At 41.2% G+C, this 26172-nt stretch overlaps 1 protein-coding gene across 1 annotated transcript in view; it reads right to left on the minus strand.

Moving 5' to 3' along the window:
* The window catches only part of LOC133023812 (protein TANC2-like), a 32449-nt gene extending 13723 nt beyond the window's left edge, over nucleotides 1-18726 (minus strand). Inside the window, exons 1-14 of the mRNA XM_061090882.1 lie at nucleotides 18669-18726; nucleotides 18427-18534; nucleotides 10013-10152; nucleotides 9200-9368; nucleotides 8775-9092; nucleotides 7080-7205; nucleotides 6721-6987; nucleotides 5738-5877; nucleotides 3752-3983; nucleotides 3487-3659; nucleotides 2657-2737; nucleotides 2374-2574; nucleotides 2040-2174; nucleotides 1214-1519 (exon numbers count right to left, since the gene is read on the minus strand). Coding sequence (XP_060946865.1) covers nucleotides 1214-1519; nucleotides 2040-2174; nucleotides 2374-2574; nucleotides 2657-2737; nucleotides 3487-3659; nucleotides 3752-3983; nucleotides 5738-5877; nucleotides 6721-6987; nucleotides 7080-7205; nucleotides 8775-9092; nucleotides 9200-9368; nucleotides 10013-10152; nucleotides 18427-18534; nucleotides 18669-18726 — 2454 coding nt within the window. The remainder of the gene's footprint in view (nucleotides 1-1213; nucleotides 1520-2039; nucleotides 2175-2373; nucleotides 2575-2656; nucleotides 2738-3486; nucleotides 3660-3751; nucleotides 3984-5737; nucleotides 5878-6720; nucleotides 6988-7079; nucleotides 7206-8774; nucleotides 9093-9199; nucleotides 9369-10012; nucleotides 10153-18426; nucleotides 18535-18668) is intronic.
* Between the last annotated feature and the right edge of the window lie 7446 nt (nucleotides 18727-26172).

Below are 26172 nucleotides of genomic sequence, written 5' to 3' on the forward strand. Positions count from 1 at the left end.
TTAACTATGCATTGCTCACATCCGTGTCTGCTTGTTTGCTAATTAGTGACCATTTCATAGCCTTTGTTGGCATTTTATTCCAGCTGTAGATCATATTGCGCCATATACATTCTTTCTTCAATATATATTTGTCTCTGGCTTTACATTTTAAGTGTGTTGTATTAAGGTTGAGTTGCCTCTACACCATCCAGAAACATGTTCCTCTTCAGAATAAGGCTATTCGATATTTATCTTTGCCAAGGAGGTTCTGTTGTTATCTGCGTTTTTCTGTGTTCGTTAGCAGGGTAACACACAATTATGACGGGTTACCAGAAAACCTGGTGTAAGGATGCAGTGTGGGTTAGGAAAGACACCATTAAATACGATTGCAGACCAATTCGAGATAGGGCAAATTTCAACATCTCCATTGATTTTCTCAGACACTAATTCATAGGTCTTGATAATAGAAACTAAGGTATTGATGAGTCAGTGCAATTTGGTGCAGATCCAAATGAAAATCCAGATTTAGTGAATTTAAATCTGGTTTCATAACAGGACTGTTGGGCAGAGGTGGAGGTATGCAGGCTACCGGTTGCCATTCTCATTTCACATTACTCTCTATTTTGTTGTCGCTGTGCTGCAAATCTCTCATTACACCAATAACTTTTATCATTTGGATAAAGCATGTCTTCCACACGGCACAGACAGGGATTTTTTGTAAAAACAACACAAACAAACACGGACAACAATGAGCGCGACACCGAACAGGGTACTTCTGGACAGGATTGGAAGTTTGATAAGTTAAGACAAATCTTCTACTTAAAAAAAGCAGATTTTCTGTTGCAAGGGTATGTATGAAAAGTCTGAGACAATCAGAAAATCACAGAAACACAGACTCAAAACACCACAAACCTTTTTTAACCACCAACACAAGAATGATGACCAACAGTGTAGAGAGTCTACAAATGAAAGCCACAGCACAGTGGTACCTCATACGCAGATGTAAGAGGATTTTGACTAACCCACAACAAAACAGCTGCTGTTAGAACTTAACATTTGCAAAGACGTGGACCAGATTTACACTGTCAAGAAGAGAAAGAAGTAACAAGCAATGACTACTATTATCTGGATATAAAAATAATCTCTACAGGGAGATTACATTTTTTGTCTCACTGTACAGCTCTGCTGAAGAAGTGTCTTTTCGATGATTCAACGTGCGTTTGTGTGCACTAACCTTGTAGATATGAGCCTTCAGGATGTGATGTCCCAGCTCCAGAGTTTGCTGTCGATTCAACTTCCCTTCTTGTCTGCAGAGCCAGAAGGCCAAAAGAGTGTGACCACTCCTGGGGTCACAGAGGAACCTGTCATCCTGCCCCTCCTCCCTCCAAACCAGCCACTCTCTAAAGGAGGCGTGGTTCAGCATCCAGCTTCCGTCGCTCCGCCTCAGGAGAAACGGCGAGAGCTGCTCCAGGCGCTGTGAAAACTCGTCCCACTGCAGCGTTCCTCCAGTCAGAGCGGCAGCGTTCACTACCTCAAACAGCTGAAGGAGAACAGGGGAGGAACAGTCATATTTCAAGTTTATTGTTTCATTATCAGTATGTTAAATAAATAACAACAATAATACAAAACCCAGTACATATCACAGTTTCCGGCTTTGGACACACTGCCTTCGCCTCCTCTCTCCACAGTCATTTTGACATTTGTCAGACAGGACCTGTATTTGCAACCTGATTTGATTGGCTAGAACCTGCCCTTGAATATTCACTTTAATAAGATTGAACTAGCTGGTGCCTGTCCTGCAGCATGAAAACTTGACATGATGTCAGAGTCTCAGTACGCTGTGGTGAAATAAAAAAGAAACAGGTTATCAAAATGATAGATGCACAATATGAATGTGTCTGGGAATGGGAGAATAGCAAAACTGTAATTTAAAGAGCGTTGAGTGGTCATCAAGGCTGGAAAAGAGCTATGTAAATACAGACCATTTGCAGACAATCTAGCACAAACACACACGCACACGCGCAGGCACATATGCGCACACGCACATTGATGGTGTTTACCTGCTGGTCGGTCAGTGGGTGCAGAGATGCCACAGCGATGTTAAGCAACGGCAGAACTCTCTGAAAAGACGATTGGGTGGGAAACCGCATGTTGAGCTGCAGCAGGTAGACCTCTGCTAGATTGACAGGAACCACCTACCAACACACAGGCACATGTGTTCAGAAATTATTTTTCCAATTGAATATATCAAACTCATCACACAAATAATTCAGTCACTATAATCCTGTATCACTACATGACTAACTGAAGTATCAAATGAGTAGTAAATCATCTTTATCGTCATTTACCTTGACTTTGTTCCGGTTTCCCCCTCCCTCCCAACCTCTTACTCACTTTGAAGCTGGAGCTCTTCAGGACCAGGTATCCACCCTCTATCAGGTCCAGTGTCAGTTTCAAGTAGAGGTATGAGCCTTTGCTCAGGCTCTTAAGGTGGCTGATCAGTTTGGTGAGTGCCGCGTTGTCAAAACGGCCATTACTCAGCGACACGTTGCTCTGGATCTCGCTGCTGCTGTGGATACGCTGCATCAGGTAACCCTAACAAAAAAACGACGTAATGAGGACCAGATAGATGGGTAGAAAGACAGACAGACACGCAGACAGTTTATGTGCACTTTACCTGCAGGTCTTGATCTATAGCACTGCTCTCCTCCATATTGTCCAGAGAGATGCGATGAAAAGGTAGAGAACAAGTGATGTCCTGAAGGAATAAAGAGACAAACATATTGATATTGTCAGCAAAGTCACTCTCTAATGGTGTTGGTATATTGGTGCGTCAGACAGATGTTATTTCAAGCTTTAATGTGCTTTATGAAAGGTTTTACTATTGCTACATAACAAACGTTATCATTAATAGCTGTTAAAGTTTGAATGTAAAAGTACCCCCGCACCTTTGTTCTGTGGTTGATGTAGTGTAACGTGTAGTTCAGCATCTAGATCCAGCCTCACACTGTGGTAAAATAATAATTGTACTATTTCTGAACATATGAGCTTTTTGGCCTCCTACATTTTGCTACCATACGTTGTGAGCAAGTAAAGCTAACATTTGTAACTCTATTAGAGTAAACAAATAGTTGAATCAATTTCTTACACTTTTGCTAGTTGATTTGTGTGTAGTTTTTTGCTCGTGTCATGCTTTAGTTTGGGAAGAGGTTAAAGAAACACCCTGCAAACTCATAAGAAACCATGTATCACTCTTTCCACAGCCATTTATACACCACTTAATTCCATGGAGACATACAAAGCTTGACAAGGGTCTTGATTTTGATTGTTGTTTGGTTGATCTTCTTTCAAAAAGGTTGTTTGTCAAACTAAATTTAGAAGGTTTCAGAAGGGACTTTGGTGATTATGAAGGCTGTTGGGATAAACATTCTATTGTGAAAAAAATACAGCTGAATCAAAAAGGTTGAACAGCTCTGTGAGTGTGTGTGTGTGTGTTTCTGTGAATACCTGTTGACTGGTCCTGACAGTGGTGATGATCTTCAACCAGGGAGGAAATTTTGGGACGTTTTGGGACAGGAAGGAAGTCAGTGTGTTGCCGTAGTCTGGCCGGTGGAATTCTGCCTCATTTAACCCATCAATCAATACAATAAGCCCTGCCCCTTCCACGTGCAACTTCCTCTCTGAAGAAAACAATGTGGACCAGGACAGATTAAATACAGTCCCTGGTTTAACAGGACAGAAGTTTGCAGAATACAGTAGAATCTGTGTGCACCTCTGTGGAGAGCTTCGAGCGGTTCCAGTATTCCCCTCTGGAGGGCAGAGCTTGGATCCTGGATGCAGGAGCGTAGACTGAGCGTGCTCTGTAGCTGCGGCGACTGGTGCAGTAGCTCCTGATAGGCCAGCAGTTGAGGTGCATGACTTAGCATTGCCGCCATGTTGTGGACGAACTCCGGAACCAGACAAGTGTAACTGTTGTCAGCCTGACAGAAATGATATGAGACTACCTGCAAATACAGAGCAGAATGAATGTTTGAATGAAGGTAGGGTTTTTGGATGACCAGTTTGTTTAGAGATCTTTCCTGGCCACTGAAGTTTCAGTTAGAGAAAAACTGCGAGAAAAAAAGCGAGCGGTACGGCTGATAAACTGATAAATGCGCGCACTTCTCTCAAGAAAGATTTTACTCGTGAAGAAAAGTCCTGATCATTATGTGATGATCAGTGTTGAAATTGTGGTGACAAATAAATCAACATTCAAACTGTACAGGTCAGAGACGTCAGCTGAGAGAGAGAGAGACACAGAGAGAGAGAGAGAGAGAGAGAGAGAGAGAGAGAGCAGCAGAGTGGTGTGTGTGTGTGTGTGTTTGTGCGTGAACACTGTTACTTTCCCCTCAGGTTCTGGATCATAAATAAGCCACTCAATTATTTTATACAATCAACCGCTCATAGTGGTCAATTTAACTCGGGACAAGATTTGACGGAGCTGCCTCCTGTCAGAAATACCTATCAATGATCTGAATATCTTAATTTATTCATCTAGGCCATCAGCAGGGCTCCATCTGATTGGCCAAATATATTGACTGCGTGGCACAAGGAACACCGTATATCGCAGTTTTTGCCGTCTATTGCGATAAGTGTATCGTGCACGTTGCTATCGCGATGACAATAATGCAGCCCTACCCCAGTCCCTCCCACTATCCAGAAACGAAGCCTAGGTATTCCAAGTATCATTTGGAGAATTCTGTGTCACAGGTTGCACCCTGCATCTCTGGATATCTTCAAAAAACTCCTTAAACACAATGTGTTCCCCGAGGCCAAAGGCCTCAGTTAATGCTCTGACATTCCACTAGTGCTGATTATTTCTGTCCTGTTTTGTGTGGATTATTTTCTTTTCTTTTTACTTTTTTCTCTAATGCCACATGTCAAGCGTGCATGGGACTCAATATTATTATTGTTATCTGGGGAAAGAGGCACTGTTGTGAGGTAAATTGTTACATTTACATTTCACCCCTTTAAATTGCATATATTTACTAATTAAAACCAGAAAAATGTATCATGGAACTGAGAAAGAAGCTCAAACTGAACAGGGCGACAGCTGCATGAATACATTTTGTCTGCATTCAAGCCATAATAAGTCAGATTGATATGAATCTCAGTGTACTCTAAAGGAATAAATCCAAGACCACTACCAACAATTACAAAACTTGAAAAATATTCCGTGAGGAGCTGTTTTTGAGACAACATCATAAAACTAGAATTACTCCGCCAACCAGTGCAGTTTCTCTCTACATATTGCGACATAGTTTTTTCAACATTCATATATGGTCAAAATTAAAGTTTTTACCAGATTTGAAGACATTGTCTCAAGCTGATCTTAAGATATTGAGTTTAAGAAAAACATTTACATACTTTGTGAGGCCACTGTGAACGTGACCTTTTACATTTGGCTACCAAAATCAAATCTGAGTGAAAGTGAGTTTGCCAAATGTGAATTGATTCCCAAAGGGAAAGCATCATTTTCCAAAAGACAAAAATATGCTTTGAGAGGTCACATGACTTTGATCTTTGACCTGCATGACCTAATGCCCTTTAGCCTTTTCTATTATATCTGATCACAATTACATTAAGACAACACAAAAGTATTATGATAACATAAGGGTATTGTGCAGCTAAGTTGAGGGACTGAATTCTCTTATTATTATTCCATGACAGCTTTCTACGTTATAAAGTTGACCAACAGTGAGTAAAGTGGAAATATGACCTGTCCTGCAATTTTCCTCAGGGCTTCCTCCTGTCTCCTCTTCATCTCTGGAGTTCCTGGACAGCTTCCTCCTCCTCCTTCATCTGCTCTTCCTCCTCCTCTTCCCAGGGAATCGTTGGAGAGAGAAACAGGTGCTACATCTGGATGGAGGGTGCATGGAAAAATGTTCTTCATTTTAAATGTCAATAAAGATATAAACAAAACCTTCTTTCTCTCTGGCAGATGTTTTCTGGATTGTTGGGTTCTGCATGATGACTCAGCTGGTTCTTACAAGGTGAATAGGATTCTCCTCATGACTAGAATAAATGGATTTGTATTTATATAGCGCTTTTCTAGTCAGATGATGACCACTCAAAGCGATTTACAGTACAGTTTCTCATTCACCCATTCACACACACATTCATACAGTGCATCTACTTGCAGCACTTTGTTATTCTATGAGGGGCCATTCAGGGTTCAGCATCTTGCCCAAGGACACTTCGGCATGCAGATGGTTCAGACTGGGGATCGAACCGCCGACCTTCAGGTTGGAGGGCGACCACTCAACCCCTCTGCCACAGCCGCTCTGATTTGATCTCTATTTATCTATTATGTAGACGAATATGCACTTCTTATTAATCTTATTTCCCTCTGATTCTGCTTGATTGAGAGCAGACTTAAAAAACTAAATCCACGTCACTGCTTGAAAGCATAACATTTGGACTCCAGCCAAAATTCCACAAAATCCCCTTGAAGTTCATGAGATGTTGCTTTATTGACGGAAAAGCATTGATATAAAATTGATCAAATAATAAAGCATGATTCAACTATGTGAAAATAAAACAAATTATAACTGTAAAAAAAGGTTAACTACTGATAAGTGATTGCAAAAGAGAAGGAGAATTTCATAGGTAAAATTCAATGAGAATTGCTGGAGGTTGTGTATATGCTTGTATTTGATTTTGAATCATTGTCTCGCTAATATTATGGATGTCTCTGCTTACGTTTTGGAGTGCTCTGGCTCTGAGCAGCAGTAGGCCACATTCGGTTTCCATGACAACTGAGCGCCACCAGTCGGGCAATGATGGCTGTTTTACCGAAGCCCATGCTGCCGAAGATCACCACGCCCCGACTGGTTGACGGGTCATCGCTGCAGAGACGCGCATGTACTTCCTGAAAGAGCCACTCCCTGCCAGTGAACAGCCAATCAGATGAGAGACCGGGAACCTCAAAGTGCAGGGGCTTCAGGCTGAGTGAGGGAGTAAAACGAACTGCAGGGGAAGAGAGTATGAACAAGTATTGTTATACTGCTTGTTGAAATGGGTGTATATGTTTGTGTTGGAGAGCATGTGCTTGTGTTTACCTCTGTGGTCCTGTTGACTACGACTCCCACAATTCTGTCTGGGCATTCTGAGGGATGTCCTTGAAGGGATTTGATTCTGTTGCTCATCCAGATAAGCCAGATCCTCAAGGTGGGCAGAACTAGTGGCTGCAGATAGAAAATGATGAAAAATAAAGTTAAGAAAAGGTTAAAGGATTTAAAAATAATTGTTTCCCTGGAATATCTCTTTACTGATTTCTCATCATATATGAAATGTGATTTTAACCATATAATTGTTAGATAAAATTATGTTGATTATACTTGTGTAATGTTTAATTCCATATGATACACTGTCTCTGAGGTTGGAAAACACACTGCCAATCGTCTGATCTCACTGATGGCGCTATAGGAAAACTGAATCAAGATGATCATGAGACATTATTACAGATTATTTCAATGTATAAACATACATAGTTTTTCCAGTAAAATTAAAGCAGGAGAGATCTTCTGGGAAATCCTGGGATCTCAGTTCTCACCACTGAATTTTGGTAAGAATTATCCAATCAGAGTTCTTATAAGTCTGTTCCCTGTGCTGCAAACGCTGAGTAGAAGCTAAATTATTAGCCGGACAGTTTCCTGAGTGGGAGCGATGACTTCCTGTTTTTGCTGCTGCTCACTGGGCAACCTCGTAGTGACATGGTCCCTGCATGTACATCTTGTGAAGTCAGGGGAGTTTATCTTATCTTAGTGCTTTAAGGGAAACCTGTACGAACCACTGCATGTACAAAAAAACAACACAATAAGAATACAACCACAAACAAAACCCAGTATTTAAAACAACACTGAAATAAATACATAATTAAGACTCGTGGTTAAGTTCAAATTATTAAAGACGATAAATAATGATGTCCCTTTCTTCCAGGTTACTGCAGTGTCTAACTATCACTCCCACTGCTACAAAGCGGATTTGAAAGCAAACAAAGCAACGATGAATGGAGCTGTCTCGACTTCACACAAAACAAGATGGAAACCTACCGAGAGCCTGATCCAGTCAATCCATTTACCGACCTCTAACACCACAGAACATGTCAGTGTTGGCTGTGCCTCATATCCTGTGTGTATGTGCTGTATGCGTGTGTTTTGAGAAACGTCACATCCTTCCTTTACAAAAGTGCCCATGATTTTCAATTTTATGAGGCACAGAGGAAAGGGAAGGAAAGAAGGGAGGATGTGATGCGAATAGCTGCGTTGTATCTACTCATGTCAAACAGCAGATATGGAGAGAGGGTTTGTATACAGATTAAACACCTGCTACTTAGTGAGCTTTAGTGCTGTTGGTAGAATTTTGTGTTTTATTTCGCCCCACGCTAACCACATTATGAATTTAAGTTAAGGATAAATCTTATTGTCTGATGACTCTGATTAACCTACACTGAAATGATGGCAGAAACTAGCTTTGAACACAAATTATGTATTATCACAATGTATGGTATTTATATGGTCATAAAGTTGTTATGGTGTTATCCTGAACTGCAGTGGTGGAAAAAGAATGTAAGCCATCAAGACAGACACAATAATAATTAGGAAGAAGATTGAATGAAAGTTGAGCACACATATTGTGTAACTAATGTGTGAACCGTCCTGTTTTAAACCCAGAGCGGAAACATAATTTTTATGGAAGATATCATAGCACACATCAAAACATGCTAAAACCCATTATCAAATTTAACATTTTACCAGCAACTGAATTGGGGCGGGGCATGAGGTAGACAGGTATGGAGTGGGTGGAGCCCAAAGACCGTGCAGCGACAGAGCCATGGTCTGGGTGGAGTTTGTTGAGGCTGTAAGTGGAGGCGGCAATGTTGTCGTCCACCCTGTATAGAAAGCGGTCGTTAACGCTTCCCACTGCCACCATACAGGACGAGGAGGTGGAGACCACCGGCCGGCCACCTGCCGGCCAGAGGTGGAGGCTGCTCCCATGGTAACCATCTCCCGGGTATTTTGTGCTGTTGTACTGCTCTGCTGCTGACTCTGCAGAATAGCTGGTTAGCGTGGCTGTAAGAAAGAGGTAGGGGAAGACAGAAAAAAGTGAATCGTTTAAAAGTATAAACTACTAACTCTATCTAACTTAAAAAATAAAAAGTGTGTACACAGTGTCTCACCTATGATGCCACTGTCCCTGCTTTCCAGTGTTGAGGTGGGGGAGGTGACAGAGGCATTGTTGGAGGAGACATGCTTGTTGTCGCTGTTGCCTTCTCCTCCAGCAGGGGGCTGCAGTGTAGAGCAGGGGGAGGTGCTGCTACTGGCCAGACTGGAGGAAGGAGAGGTCCTCTGTGGGAGAGACACCAGAATGTATCCTAAATTTCTCATGTTTATGAAATGAAAATGGAAAGCGACAATAAAAAACATATCAAATATACAAAACATTTATTCAAAAAATATAGTAAAAGTTTAAAGGTAGGTGTTCAGCTGCTTTCAGACATGCACTAAACCCCAGAGATCCTGCAGACATTATCCAGAGGGGCAGTAGGTGTAGATGCTATTTTCTCCTGACTTTCTCTGGCCAGCCCCCGGGAAAAAGTTTGTAGAATATCCGGAGGAGCTGATGTGAGAACACAGCAATATATCCTCTGCAGGATTCACCGCAAGTGAGTAGGTGCTTTGATGACGTTTGTTTAACTGACTGACGGGAAAATGTGGGAGTGGGCAAAACTAAAAAATGCGTATTGACTAAAGTATCTCTGTCACCCCAACAATTAGATTTGTATTTACAAATAATAAAAGACACTTTATTGTTCTTTGTGTTATCCAAGAATGTTGCGCTGTATATTTATAAAAAGTACACAATATGTTAGGGGAGAAACAAATATCAGAAATAGTTTACTTGTACAAAATAGTACAACATATACTAGTAACTATACTGAAAAATCTATATCTATGAAAGTCTGCCTGTGTGAGTTTGTGAGTGAGTTCACCTGTGCATCGTCCTGGGCATGGTAAGGGGACCCCGGCTCTCCACTGATTATCTTGTCCCCCAGCAGGAAGCCCAACCTGGTCATCAGAGCGTCAGCCGCCTCGTCCACTGAGGGAGGAGGTCCCAACTCCTCGTCCTCACCTGGATAGTGAAACAAAAGCCAAAAGATAACATTTTGTATTCATCAATCCAATAATCGCACCTTACAATTTATCCTTGAGGGTCACGGAGGGGCTGGATCTAATCCCAGCTGCCATTGAGCGAGAAGCGGAGCACACCCTGGACAGGTCACCAGTGTATCACTGGGCACACATACAGAGATAAACAACTATTCACACTTACATTTAAAACAACGTCTCCAAATAACCTAACCCCAATCTGCAAGACTGAGGGAGGAGACCTGAGTGCCCTAAGAAAGCACACAGACACATGGAGAACAGAAACTCCACACGGAAAAGTCCCTGGTCGGACCAGGGTTCTTGCTGTGAGGGCGACAGTGCTCCACCATCGTGCCGCTTGTCTGAACCAAAAACTGTTTCATTCTGTTTTGTGCTTGCACAAAGAAACAGCCCAGGAGCAGTGGGCGATCCCATGAGGTGATTCTTATATGGTGGCTGCAGGTCATGCGACAGACATTGGACCAAAAGAGACATTTTGCACACACAGTCAATACAAAAGCAATAGTTGTTATTGAAAGTCACAAACACTTCCATCGTGACTGTGCATTATCAAATTTTCCATGGTATTCATGTGCACAAGAAGCCAAAAATATCAAATGCCACTTTTTTTCCTGAATAAAGTTTTAAATGAAACACTCCTCATACTGTGCAAAACAGACACTATTTATTACATACCTTAAACATATTTTTTACTTGTCTATACAGCAATGTCTGTTGTTGATAGCAACTACAAATTTGGTCTCTTAAACTTACAATAATAATTGTGTATCCACCAACCACTCAGTGAAACAGAAACAAACTGTGATTACAACAATGACAAAAGCCCCTTTTAAGTGTAAAAGATTGCAAGGAGATGAAGAACAACAATTGCCTTCACTAGTTTTGTTGTCCACTTGATTTGATCTTAATATCCACTCCACAACTCCTGAGGGAAAGATCTGTCTCTGTAGCTGCTGAATGCTCCACTATGTTCATCAGCTCTTCACTAACTGTGTCTGGCTGCTGTTTGGTGCCCGGTAGTGTTTGGTGATCACTTTACTAAAGACACTTATATCCGCCTCAGTCGAGTACATATATCAGCATGTTAGTATTGACTTGTTTAAAAGTCTGAAGTGTAACAAAAGGATTACCATATGATCTCCATGACACCAGAGCACACATACTCACAGTGCCAGTGGTTTGTTATCAGGAATGCTAACAGAGGTTTCAGGTTTGTGCAGCGAGGCACATCAAAATTGTATCGGATTTCATAAGGTTCCTCTGGTGCAAGTTGACAGCGTCTCCCACTGTGTTCACATGGATGTGTTGGAAAAGTCACAGACACCAGCACAACACGTAATATCATAAAACCATGGTGTACGGGACATTAAACGACAATCTGTGGTTTTTAACTTCCATGAGACTGACAAAACTTAACATCTGTAACCGTAAGAAGTGCTGGTGGCCCACTGACCAGCAAAAGCAAATAAGCTAAATATCCCTTTAATATGATCTTTGCCAGTATATGACTCTCCAGTAAAGCCTCGCAGTCAAGTTACAGTAAGGTCAAACACAAACTGAGCCACATAAATTACCTATTGACCAACCTAGGAAGTAATCCAAGTCATCCAGCAGTTACTGCTGTCTCGGTCTACGTTACATTGTCCTGGTGACCTGGAGCCCCTCCTCCACACACACACCATGAAACTGGATTAGTCCAGTCAGGAAATGGGAAATAAAGCTGTCCTATCAGAGCAGATTATGGAAAAAAGAACAAACACATCACAAGAGAAGTAAAAATGCATTCATATAAAGATCATGAGCTAGTAGCTACTAGGGTTGCAAAGGGGCGGAAAGTTTCCGGTAAATTTCCGGAAACTTTCCATGGGAAGTTTAGCTCGGTTATTTTGAAAAAAAAAAAAAAAAACGGAAATTAAACTGTGAGCAATAAAAACATAATTCAAAACTCTATTTTAAAGATGTATGCAATGCAGCACACACTGCACGTTGCATTTCAACCCTCCACTGTGCATTCTTCCATCACATGCACAGATAATTCCCAGCATCCTTCACTCTACAGCAGGGCTATTGAGGCCTGCTGTAGTGTGCAGGACTAGTCAGGTAAGTTTCGATGATATTACTGGGGAAAATATATTAGCATGCTGATTGAGGATTGTTCATCTGTTCATCTAGCCTATTTCCATTCATTTATCCATCAATTGTAAAATATGTTTACAGACGATTCCAATTGTTTGGCTAACTATTTATATCTCTGGCATTGCATTAGCGTTTTTTTACAAACTTTTTCTCATCTTATTTTTCAGAACAATGCCACGTGCACTATCTCATGTGTGGAGACATTTCACCCCATCCAATGTAGAAGGAAAGGCTGTGTACATTTGCAAATACTGTGCAAAGACCTATGTTAAGAATGACACAACGATGCAGAAGCGTATAGTCAATTGCCCAAAGTTTCCTCAGGGCTCAAATCAGCCTATGAAAAAACAAAATGTTTATATTTATGTCTGTATATACAGTTAGTATAAATTACCCACAACATTTCCAGTTTATTCCAGTTTATTCCCGTTAATTCCCGTATATTCCCGTTTATTCCCGTTAATTCTCGTATATTCCCGTTAATTCCCGTTAATTCCCATGGAAAGTTTCCAACTTTGAATATTCCCGGAATTTTGCAACCCTAGTAGCTACAACACAAAGCACACTTGAAAGACTCACTGTGTATGTGTGTGTGCACAAGCATGTGCAAGTGTGTAAAACAGTATATTAATATATATATATTTATATATAATATATTCACTAGCGTGACCTAAATATGCCAAGAGGACTTTGCAACGATGAATTCATGCCCAACTCTAACCTAACCACAATTCACATCTTACCCCTTACATTAACCAGAAGCTCAGAAATTAAGTTTTGCTTCAGACGGACTGGTCCCCATGAGGTCCTGACAATATATAAAATGTCCTAAAGAGGGATCAAAACAAGCATACACACACACACACACACACACACACACACACACACACACACACACACACACACACACACACACACACACACACACACACACACACAAGAATGTAAGCCACAGCCTGAAAGCTCATACTCTGTGTCTTTCTCTGACAGTCTGTAATTATGGCTATAAATTGTGGACTAAATACTAGAGGAGCATCGCAGACTGAAAATAAAACCAAGCAAACACAAAGCTAACTGGAAATACACTGTGTGTGTGGATGTGTCTGTATGTGAGCATACGCTCACGCTCATACATGCATATGTGTGTGGTCAGTCAATGACAGGGTTTGTGAGTTGTTTTTAGAAGAAAAGAAATGGAAAGATCAGATACATAAAACAGACTTTTTCCATTTCTATCATTAACTACTAAAGCTTCTGTCAGTCCCTTGTTCCTGTCTTTATTCCTTCCTATTTCAATTCATTCCTTCTTTCTGACTTTACAACTTCTTTATTCTCCTGCGCCCAGTCTCATTTAATTGTTTTCTTCCTTACTTATTTTGTTGTTTCTGAAAACTTTTCTTTCAGTGTTCCTCTATCTGAAGAATACTGCTTTATCTGCGATACTGTACGGCACAGGCTGGATGCTTAACCTGAAATCAAATCTACTACTGATAACATCAGACAAATTACTTATTAGAAAAATGCTATGGTAGGTCTATAGTTGAGAACATTAGATTCACTATTTAGTTAAAAAAGGACAGGCCTGGGGTGTGTGATAATTTATATAACACTTAAAATTACTGCTGAAAGCTCATAAATAATATTATTGATTCTACACCTCCCAGCTGGGTCTGTGTCAGTTGTGCAGTCGCTAAAATCTGGCATAATTCACCAACAGCAGAAGAATTGCAATATTGTGTTCCTGATTACAATGGCTAATTTAATTATAATGGCTTTATGTTCTCAAAGTGGCACTCCATCAAACCTTAACAGTTCTTTATCAACTTCAGTATTTTAGCTAAATGTAGTCCTCACAAACTTTAGGTGTGACCCTTGATAGGAGGGGCCAATAAAGGGGTGGAGCCCAATTAAAATATTATTAAGGGAATTGGGAATTTTGATTCAGGATATTTTGGAATCTGCTGCATTGGTTTTGACAATCCTTTTAAAATATGCAATTTTTAAGTCCCCTCACTTTATAAAAATGAGAAAAAAAAACTAAGTCATTGAATCTGGAAAATGTGTAGGCCAGAGCTAATTCGTTTTACTGAAACACACCAGCCCCCTTATACAGACACAAAGACAGTTAATTCTTCTCCAGGTAGAACTCTGTTTTGCCTGCTGATAACTTCACTCTCACCTTCCTCCTCTCTTCGTCCTCCCCTCTGTGCTCCATTGATGGGAGGAGCCACCCAATCTTGTCGCAGCTCAGGGCTGTCCTCACTGGACAGACAACAGCAAACATATAACAGCAAACGCCGCAGGAGGGAGGAGGCGTGGTAGACGACATCCGCTTCCATGACACCTCTGCCACAAATGCAGCCATGCAGCAGCCTCCATGGGCGACGGTGGTTGGAGGACCGCTCATGCCGACACCACTTTGTTCTAGAGCAGGCACATGGTTTCAAAATAGCAGCTGTGCAGTCCATAGCTAGCTGGCAGCAGGGTTTGATTGGTTCACAGTGCTTCCATGGAGAGGGCAGAGTCAACTGAGTTAATTTCCGTGGCACTGCTTGTACTGGATGCACATTGAAACATCACTGCCTAGTCCTCTTCCCTTTGGTCCTGAGCTCCTCCTTCTCCAGAGTACACAAAAGAGAGAGGGACAGAAAGATGAGGGAGGTAGGTATGGAGAGATAAGAGGGGGGAGAGACTCTCCAGGAAAAGAAAAAACACTCAAGTCCACTCTAACGCCAACTTCTGAAGCAGAATGACTGTGGTTTTTAAAAAAACAGAAGCGTAAAACATATGAAAAGTGGTAAAAGCCAAACTCTTCATATCAACAGTGAATGTGCTGATGTAACTTCCAGTAAAACTGGAAAGCACATGCTCTTCAACTTTACAGCAACTCACACAGCAGATCTGGACAATGTATTTCACTGGCTGCTATCCTTTTCAGCCCCCAAAAAAGCATTCCTTTTCATTCACAGGTAGCGCCTCCTCCAAACTAGAGCTAAGAACCAGAAGAACAATTGAAGCATGAAGTAGAAAGAAGAAGAGAGGACGTCCTCTTCGGTAAGGAAAGCAACAAGTAAGGTTTCCATTCGTTAGAAGTGTTTTTCTTTCAACTGCGGAGCCTCCATATCTGCTCGGAAAGGCGACCTCCCCCGTCTGAACCTCCTCCCTCCTCCAACCAACACACACACACACACACACTCAGAGTGAAATAGAGGGACTGCAGGAGGAGCCGAGTGGAGAGAGTCCATGTCAAGAAATGTGGGCTAAGTTAAAAAACACAACTCGATCTTCTGTCTTGTAACAGAAAAAAAGCACGGCCAAAAAGAGAAAGACTGAGGGAAGATTCAGATAAGAAAGAAACACTGCAGCCAAAGTGAGACTGCAGTTTTGGAAGAACAAAACAGTGTCTGAACACAGTCATGGACTATCATAATCCACTTTAGCCCCAGAAATGTGAAAAATGTAGAAAGAGATCATAGATAGAAGATTTTGAATTGAACATCAGTACATTTTTAGATGTTTAGATGATTATTAAATGTAGAGAGGGCTATCCTCCAATTGATTTGAAGATAACCAAATATCTTTCTTACATTCCTTTCCTAAGTCTGAGGAATTAATATATCTCTGTTTTGCACCTCTGGATGTAACAGCAGCTAGAAGCGAGCTAACATGACTCCGCTGTTTGTCAAACCACTATTGATATTAATATTTATATCAATATAAAAACTTCAAATTACCATGAAAATGCAACAATGTACAATCATAGGCACAATTTTGCTGCTATAGCTGAAGAACAATGCAGTTACACGGCCAGATACCCAGGATTGGTGGAGACCAAACACAAAGCTAAAAGTTTGAGTGAGATTAATGTTTTGCTAATGAACCTCCGTAAATGCCTTTACTAGCAAAATCCCCATAAGCTAAGATATGCTAGTCTTACCTTGAAAAGGAGTTCAGGTTGTTTTTCTTCATCATGAAGTCAGTTCATTAAAAGTAGATATTTTTAAATCACAGGTAATGGTGGATCTAGTAGATTTAGCTTTAGTGTAGCTAAAGCTATCTCACCAGCTTTACCGATTAGTACTGAGTGGCCTGCAGTTACTGCACTTTTACAGTTATAGCTTATTTTTCAGTGAGTACATGTGAAAGCTGTTTTAAAATAAATATACATTACTATGACATAATAGTTTACATGAACCAGATGTCATCAATCAATTTTGCTCAAATATGTGTTTGGAATTGAAATTAGAGCTTGTGTAATAAAAATGTTGTAATACTGACTTTAATAAGCTGCCTTGTTTTTTTTTGTTTTGTTGTTTTGACAGAAAGCACAGAAAATAAAAAAGAGTCAGGAGGCTCCACATGGTAATGTTTAGACAAAGTGTGTCAAATCAGCCCCGAGGAAGAGGAAGAGGAGGAGAAAAAGGAGGAGCAGGAGAAGAGAGCTTTGCAGGAGGTTGGGTTACATTTCTGCATTTTCTCTCTCACTAAGGCACCTAGGGATGATCAAATGTAGGGTCATAGGTCAACCCCCTCACTGGTGCCAGACACAGTGTAACAGGTCACAGCTGTGTGTGTGTGTGTTTGTGTGTGTGGTAAAGGGAGAGAGAAAATGAGAAACTATTTGAATGTTTGTTATGGTTTCTTCTTGGTTCTGTCCTCCCTTTCAACCAGAACCTAGACTCCATTGGGTGGATATTCTTGTGAGGCTTTTGGCACAACTAGCACATTAAACAATGACGCCACAACCAACAAAGAATCTTTACAGACTGTATCTCTTAAACTTTTCTTATTGTGACCACTATATCAAATAAATATATTCTTTGAGGTTCAAACTGTTACACATCTGTACAAGTGTGTTTGAGGTCTGTTTACTCCACAGTTAGTTCTATTTCATTCGTGAAACGTAGCATAGTGACTGTGGAGCACTTTTAAGGCTGTGTGGGTTGTTGCAAAAATCCTACAGCTATGCTGGCAATGTATGAATGGTGTGTGGAAGTAAAAAGCGCAGCATATAATGCTGCTGTATATGTGTGTGTGAATGGGTGAATGTGGCTTGAAGTGCTTTGAGTGGTTGACAGGAAGAGAAAAGAACCATACAAATAAAGCCATATACCCTTTTCTCTGTTTGGTTTAAGGTGTCTGAACAAAGGGAAACAATTATACGCTTATGTCCACTCAGATTTTTCAAAAGTTAATAAGATATTTTAACATGACCCTGCACAGACCGAAAAGAAACCCATTGATTGCACAGTTTTCACTTCATGCTGTGTTATCAGTGCTACATCTTAATGTAAGATAATATAAGTAAAAATAAGATAATTAGGTATCCCAGGGTATTGGTAAAAGCAAGTTTCATGAAATAATTCAGACCCTGTGTATATTGAATGTGTGTGTGAATGGCAAAAACCTGTACTGCGATGCACTTATAATTGTAATTAAGACAAGAAAAGTGCTATGGGATACAGATATAAGTATACCGAACACACAAATATGATGACAGGAGTGTTTGTCAACAAGGCAATTTGTCAAATAAATAACTAGAATAGGAGAATTAGAAAAAAACTGATGGCAAGCACGAAGAAGTTGCTACTTGTTAATTACTTGCTACTTTCTTAATACATTTATGATGTTCAGACAATAAAACTTATCACATTATTGTGCAAATAACAATATTAATAAGCATCTTTAATTCAGGAAATGACATTAAAAATGATTACCTACGCCAAGGAGGTTATATTTTCATCGTTGTTTGTCTGTTAGGAATATTCAGAAACTACTGGATAGATCCAGGAATTTATTTTCACTTTCTTTAACAATCCGAGATAGGGCGTTTTCCATAATTTTTGTGATATGATAATTCATCATAACCTTGATGAAAAAAAGAAGGGACTGATATTTTTGAGTGTGTGTAATTTGTTGCAGATCAGATTAAAAATCTGGATCTAGTGAATTTAAATGTTAAATATTTTGTTGTGTTTGTGTTGTTTGAATGTACTTTCCAGTATATTCCTGTATTTGACTTAGGACAGGTGTCATTATAGTGTATGTGACTGAATCACATGGAATATCTTCATAGGTACAGTACACAAATATTCCCTACCACTTCTTTTGCCCAGCCGGAGGTTGAGGAGGGGGGAGGAGGGAAGAGAACGAGTGAACCCCTCAATCATCCTGATCTCTGACCCCTCTGACTCAATGCTGCTGGCCCCTGTTGAAGACAAGAGAAAAATAGATTGTATCAAATAATGGAAAGCACTAGAACAACATATCAGCAACGAGTAGATATCAAAAAGAACATGCAGCAAGTGTACACAATATATACAATGACGTAGAAGTACTGACCATTGTTGTTCTTGCGGATTTTGCCTCCCAGCAGCATCTTAAGGCTGTTTCGGAACATGACTGCTCACAACAACAGGTCACACACAGATTTCTTGTCACGTCTCCCTGGAAAAAGAGAGGGAGAGGGTAAGTGATATACATACATACACATACAGTCATTATAACCCTGACTCTCCTAATTATTACTCCGATGATTAACAGTACCAATTCTCTTTGCTGCTGTAGTTCACTCCAGCACATTAGTCATTTTCCTCGTTCCAACTATGTTTTAGTATTGTTCAAACATCAACAATAAAATGTTGGAAATCTGAATTGATTTTATACCCTTGTATATATTATTCTTGCTCCTTGTCTAAACCTGCTGCCAACAAACCAACATACATTTTTGAAAGAAACCCCTGAAATGTTATGATAGGTTATGTACCAGAGACTGGTTTGGTGTATGCCCCACATGTCCCTTTTGTCTGGGGCCCCCAAAGTACTATGTTAACTGGTGACACAAGGGATGACACAAATTCTCAAACTTGACGAACCAAAATAGATATAACTTATTGATCAGTGAGCTTTAGAGGTTGGATTTTATATGAAGAATTATTTTAACGGCATTCATTTTTCTCTGTTAGAAACTGAGAGCTTGTGAGGGTGGGATATGGAGACTTTCAGATCAAAAGTCACAACATTTGTGAAGAGTGCAAGCATAACCAATAACAAATTCAAACTAGGGCTACGTTGTAGCACTAACGGGCCCGAGCACACGCGCGTTCCAAGTCTGTTGCGGTCGGGGAAGAGAGAACGTTGGATGAGCAAGCGCTCGTCTCCGCGTTGCATGCGTTCGGCACTGCGGCAAGGATAAACGCTTCACTTCCTGTAGCCACCATTTTGACGCCACGCCATGGTCAGAGGCTCTGACGAAAAAATAAAATTTTGATAACTTTGAATCTCCATCTTGTTGTGATTAGACTCATATAAATTTTCAGTTGATCTGATGAAAGCCCTACGACAAGTATATCAAAGTAAATATGCAGAATATGGCCAAAATGGCCACCAAATCCAAAATGGCGGGCTTCCTGTTTACTCTAGCATATCTATCCAAGAGACTTATTTCTTTGTCATGAAAAGACACATGTCCCCGTCGATTTTCGTAGCTGTAGGCCAATCGTAGTGCCGGGGCTGCCCTTTAGGGGGCGCTAGTCAGTTATTTTGCCACGCCCATTCCTTAAACCCGTCTGACAGCTTTCAGGGGGGGGGCTGTTGACACACACATGTAGTTTGAGGGAGATTGAACCTTGAACACCGAAGTTATAGCAATTTCGTGTGTCATGGCGAATTGATGAACTTTGATGCCACGCCATTAATATGGCGTTTGACGAAAAGTCACAGTAATCTTATATCTTCATTATCAATGTCTTGAGACCCATTTGACATAGTTTCACATGGTTGTGCAAAGGGGATGAGGAGAAATACTTCCAAGTGTGAGACGTACCAAAAACAAGACATTTCCTGCTGCCACCAGGGGGCGCTGTGATTTTAAGTCACGATTTCTGTGTTGTTGTCTTCGGGTCGCGACTCTTGTCTTATGTGTCTAGTTTGGACTTGATTGGAACAAATATGTCCGAGATACAGCCGCCCGTGTTTTGATGGCGTTTAATCAAACTTTGACGCCACGCCACGGTCACAGGCTCTGACGAAAAGTTGATTTTTTTGATAACTTTAGATCTCCATATTGTTGTGATGACACTCGTCTAAATTTTACGTTGATCCGAGGAAAGCCCAACGACAAGTACATCAAAGTAAAAACGTTGAATATGGCCAAAATGGCCACTAAATCCAAAATGGCGGACTTCCTGTTGCTTTTTTCATAACGCACCGAGAGACTTTTTTGTGCGTCTGGTCACGATACACAACTGGGTATTTTTTTTGTGAGGATCGGTGAATGCTAAATGAGGGGCTTATCCGTAGGTGGCGCTATTGAGCTATTTTGCCACGCCTATTTCCAAATACTACAGAATATGGCCATTTTCACACATTTCTAATTTACTGCAAAGTTTAGAAACTTTTTGAGCATGGGAAAGCCCTCAAAAAGCCAATTTAACTTGGCGGAGAATAATAATAAGAATCATTTCAATTTCAATAGGGCCTCCCACCGGAGGTGCTCGGGCCCTAATGACCCCTCTGCTTATACAACTGTAAAGGCCTGGACACAATAACATTTAAACTGTAAAACAGGTAAATCTCACAGGAAAACGGATTAATTTGAATGGACTCTCTCTCTGTTTTGAGTCAAATTCAACTTGAGTAGCTTTGACCCAAATATTTGAGCTGCAGACAAGCAAAATCTTACTCCTACCTTACCTGCCCTCACAGCCAAGAGCTCAGACTCTGGTCCAGGAGCAAAAAGCAGTGTCACTTCCATCACCTGCCTTTTTTTCTTGGAGCTTTATTTAACCAGCTAAAATTTCACATTGTGAGGTTTCCATTTTTCTATAATTGACATAAATAAAACCAACAGTAAAGGACAAATTCCATACAACAGCTAAAATAATGTTTCTAGGAGTGTGTTAAGTGTGAAATCTACACTCAGCTGTACAAGATAATAAATACTAAGTTAAAATAAAGTTTTAGGAAATGGTGGACTGCAAATAATGTGTCACAAATGTATAATCATGGTATAATTATGCTGGTAAGAAATTTTGTTTGACTTTTGCCAGCCCTGCTAAACTTTATCATGTCACTTGACCTTAAAACATTGCTGTAGTGAGGTGATTGCAGTCAGACCGTGCAGTTGTTGTACTTCAGCTGCAGCACCTTGAAACCTCTGTGACGAATAAAATTGATTTGCTAAAGGCTTCAATGACATATATGACGTATCTTTTTTTTTTTATTCTAAGAAATTGAGATTCATTATCTGCTGTTTATTTGTCTCAAAAGAGGATGAGATTATATGTAAAATAAGTGATGTTCTTGTGGGTGGTGTTTTTATCCCTGAACTCATCATCATGTATGTATTCATGAAACATTATTTTGATTTAACTAATATGTGAAATGACTTGAGATCGCCGTTGGTTCACTGACGCTATGAAAAGTCAAAAGTGTCTGCCAGAATTTTTTTAGCCCCCCCCCCTGCAGCCACGGGCGAATCACATCGGCAGATCAGGTTAGACATAGTCAGACCAAGTCCACCTCGAACGCACCTATTACCAAAAGCAAAGTGGATATAAAACATCCTGTTTTCTTGAATAAAATTGGTGATTTCACTGGGTTTGAACATTGGAAATATTTTTATGTAAGTACACAAATCAACACAAAATATAATATAGATCTAGTTGATTTGAGAAATTTCAATGAAGAATCATTACATATTATACCTTAAAAGAAACATAAATGCAAATAATTGAAGAAATTAAAAATTGAACATCGAACAAAATTTTTCCTCATTCGAATCTGAGAACCAAATTCCAAAATATGTAATATGTAATTGCACTGCCAATTAAATCCCACCAGGTGTTCGCATTTAAAGCTGCCCAAGCAAACCCTGACCTCTGTCGCCCTCTGTCGACCATTGCTAATTACAGCATCATGGTTATTATTTCTGTATGAGTCTGCACATGCCCTCCACAGCACCTCTGCGGTATTAAAGCAAAAAACATGTGTGGATGTAGAGCAAATAAGGGGAAACACTATCCCAGTTCCCAAAAAGCTAAACACCTGCATGAATTACTTCCACCCTGTGGAATTCAGATAAATGACTGTAACATTTACACTGACCACAGACCCCTGACAACCCACCAGCCTGGCATAGGCTGTGTCTGATATTACCCACTCATCATTATATAGACCACTAGTGAGTTTGCCATTTTCAGGTGCTGTGCGAATGATTAGTGTGCACATCACGAACAGACAAACAAGTTTATTTCTGCATTCAAAAATGGTAATTTAACAAGCGTATTACTTAAAAATATCAATTCTATGTGTAAAATGAACATTAAAAAATTATTTTGGGATTTTCCAACATCAGAAGTTGTTGTTATACGTCAAAATCTTGCAGACAAAATGCACAGAGTAGTATCCTAAAGCATTTTTTTCTTCTTTTCCTGATAAGCTCACTATATAGTTCTCTATATAGAAGTCACTATATAGTGGTTAGTGATATGAGTGAGTGATTTTGGACACAGCAATGCTCTTGGTGGACTATAGCTTGGCCTTCAACACAATCCAACCTCCAAAGCTTTATGAGAAACTGGCCGACCTCTATATTCCCACATCGATCTGTGACTGGATACTATAGGCTTTCTAACAGACAGACCACAGGTGGTGAGGCTGGGTAACAGGATGTCAGCTGAACACATGCCAAGCACAGGAGCCCCCAACATTGGTGTCTGATAACTAAACTGTACAGACATTACTACACATCTACCCTGGACCACAAGTAGGGTTGGGTACTGAGAACCGGTTCCAATATGGAACCGGTTCCAATACAACCGGTACCTACCCGGACCGAAATGCAACGGAGATTTTGGTGCCTCATTTCGGTGCCTGGGCCAATGGAAGACTGAGGTCTCCGCTCGTCCCGCCTCCTCACGCTTCCGCTCCTTCCTTCACGGGAAGCGGCGGCCGGGCCCCCGCAGCCACGGCTGCCGGTGGACAGACTCCTGACAGGACAGGCTCCCGTGCAGGTGGGGGGCAGCCAGCGCCGGGGAGAGGTCTCACGAGGAAATCCCCCCCCCCCCACCTGCACGGGAGCCTGTCCTGTCAGGAGTCTGTCCACCGGCAGCCGAGCCCCCGGCGCATTTCCTTCTTGGAGGTGCTCCGGGACCGGCTCCGGGACCGGCTCCGGGACCGGCTCCGGGACCGGCTCCGGGACCGGCTCCGGGACCGGCTCCGGGACCGGCTCCGGGACCCTCAGTCTTCATTTGGCTCAGGCACCGAAGTCAGAGTCACGAGTCAGAGTGTGTGTGTTTTGTATTTATTTTTATTTATTTAAGTATAGTGTAAACTTTTGTTAACAGTTCGTATGTTATTCATAGTTTTAAGTTCAAAAGGGTTTTGTATTTATTCATATTTATAATCTACTTTATACAGTTAATATATTTGGCAATAAAAAAGCCTTTCTTAGTCAAGTATCGTTTTGTGCACTTTTTTGAAAAAAGTATCGGTTCAGGCACCGTTTAGGCACCGGTATCGTTTTAAAAGTATCGGTTAGGAACCGGTATCGGATAAAAACCAAACGATACCCATCCCTAACCACAAGCTCATATTCCAGTTTGCAAATGACACAACATCCTGAGACTTATTGACAACTATAATGAGGCCACATACCGACAGCGAGATCATTATCACATACCGACAGCTACATCATTCTTCACACAGACAGCTCAGTCTGTGTGAAGAATGATGTAACTGATAAAACTAAAGGCCGGCGCATGCTTCTGCGTTTTCACGGGCCCGGAGACGCAAGAGCCCCGCCGGGCCCCTCATGCCCCTTCCTACGTCCTTACGTGTGTCAGCAAATTTTTCTAACTAGACGGCAAAGCCCCGCAAGCGTCACCCGCCTGCAAGGGCTGTGATTGGTCTGCTAACTACATCATTTCCGGAGTCGCATTTCCGGTTCATGCCCGGAAACCACGGAAGATTTAGAAGAACAAATATGGACCAAATAGAAGAGCACTTGGCAGAAGAGATCCGAAACTAGGACCACTAGTATAACCCGTCACTAACCGGCGGATTTTTCCGCGAGAAAAAGACTCTGAGGAGCCGCCGTGGCGATGTAAATATATCGCTCTTCTTCGTGCCACACGCAAAGAAGATTCGACAAAAAACATTACTCCGCCTAGTGTTCTGGCGGGGAATTGCATGGCAACCCGCGCAACGGTTGGAAAACCATGAATGACAACGAGTCCTGCGTTACAGCTGCGTGCAAGCGGGCCCCTGACAACGCAGAAGCAAGCGCCGGCCTTAAGCAGCTCGTCTACACTCAAGGAAATGGGCTCCCTGTTTTCAGCCCATAACCATCAATAGGAGTAAGGTGTTGTGGGTGGATAGTATGGCTGGACGATACGGCCAAAAAATGTATCAAGATATTGATATATGATTATTCATATCAATTGATATTGATAATTATCTAAATAAAGGTCACATTATTACTTTTTTCAAATTTAAAGACTAAACTTTGGTCCTAATTCAAGGTTGTTGTTATAAACTATTTTATATGGGCTGAGAAAGACCAAGACTGGATAAACAGCAAAACACTTTACAGATCTGAAGCTGATCATGTGCTTGCAGTGCTTTACACAATTCTTGGGCATTAAATAAATATATTGGGGAAGTTGTAGCTTAGGGGGTAGACCAGCTCGTCCTCTAACGAGAAGGTTGGTGGTTCGATCCCAGTCTTCCCCATTCCACATCTTGGGTAAGATCCTGATCCTCAAATTGCCCCTGATGGCTGCACAGTTGCACTTTATGAATGTGTGTGTGTGTGTGGGGGGGTGTGGGGGTGTGTGTGTGAATGGTAAAAAAGCACCTTGAGTGGTCATCGAGACTAGAAAAGCAATTATTAACCTATTGAATTTGTTATATTGCTGCTGATTCTTTTTGTTTTCATCCAGCCCTAGTGGATGACCTTAGGTCTGTGGCCTTACATATATCCTTGAATCTGAGCTGGTCACCTAACACCATGATCACGGACAAAAGAGCTCAGCAGCAGCTTCATTTCATCAGGACAGTTGAAAAAAGGTGGTACTGAGCTGTCAGCCCCTCGACAGGCCTACAGAGGACTTGAGGCTGAGAGCATCCTGACCAGAGGGATCGCATTTCTTTTCTCAAACTTTACAGAGCTCTGGTTCTCCTTCCTTAGACACTCCATACTCTAACCATTGCAAGAACAAAGCATGAACACTCTCGGAGATGCCCATCACGCAGGACACTCTCTGTTAAGGTGGAGGAACGCAGGCTACAGACTGTGCAGAGAATATCAGCACATCATGAGCCAGATTCAGTGAGAGCAGCAATCAGACTGGTTGCTAAGGACATCCAGGCCGGTATGAAGTACACTCACTCCCCCTCAATCTCACAGAGACTTTGGTTTCCTCGTACACCAACACAGACACAAATATTGGTATTTCTATATTTGTGGGGAGGACAGAGGGTGATAGACAGTTTGTGGACGAGTATAAACTGATCAGAAAACAAATGAGCTGGTGCAGGACTCCTCGGGAACCAGGACTTCTCCTTTTGTCTCTCTCCATCACAGGCGAGCTGGTGGAGATTGTGTGGGAGTATAAATACCTGGGTGTCTATAGTAAACTGGACTGGACCAGGAACTGTAAAGCTCCCTACAGGAAAGGCCACTTTTTATGAATCTGAAGTTACCATTTTCTACGCCAGCACCTACACAGATTTAAAAGACTATGTTATGACTGAATATATTTCAATTATATTTTATATTTATATATTTCAATATAATGTACAATATCCCATAGTCTGTTGAGGATAATGCAATTGTTTTCAT

This window comes from Limanda limanda, chromosome 17 (assembly GCF_963576545.1).
Source record: "Limanda limanda chromosome 17, fLimLim1.1, whole genome shotgun sequence".
NCBI lineage: Eukaryota > Metazoa > Chordata > Actinopteri > Pleuronectiformes > Pleuronectidae > Limanda > Limanda limanda.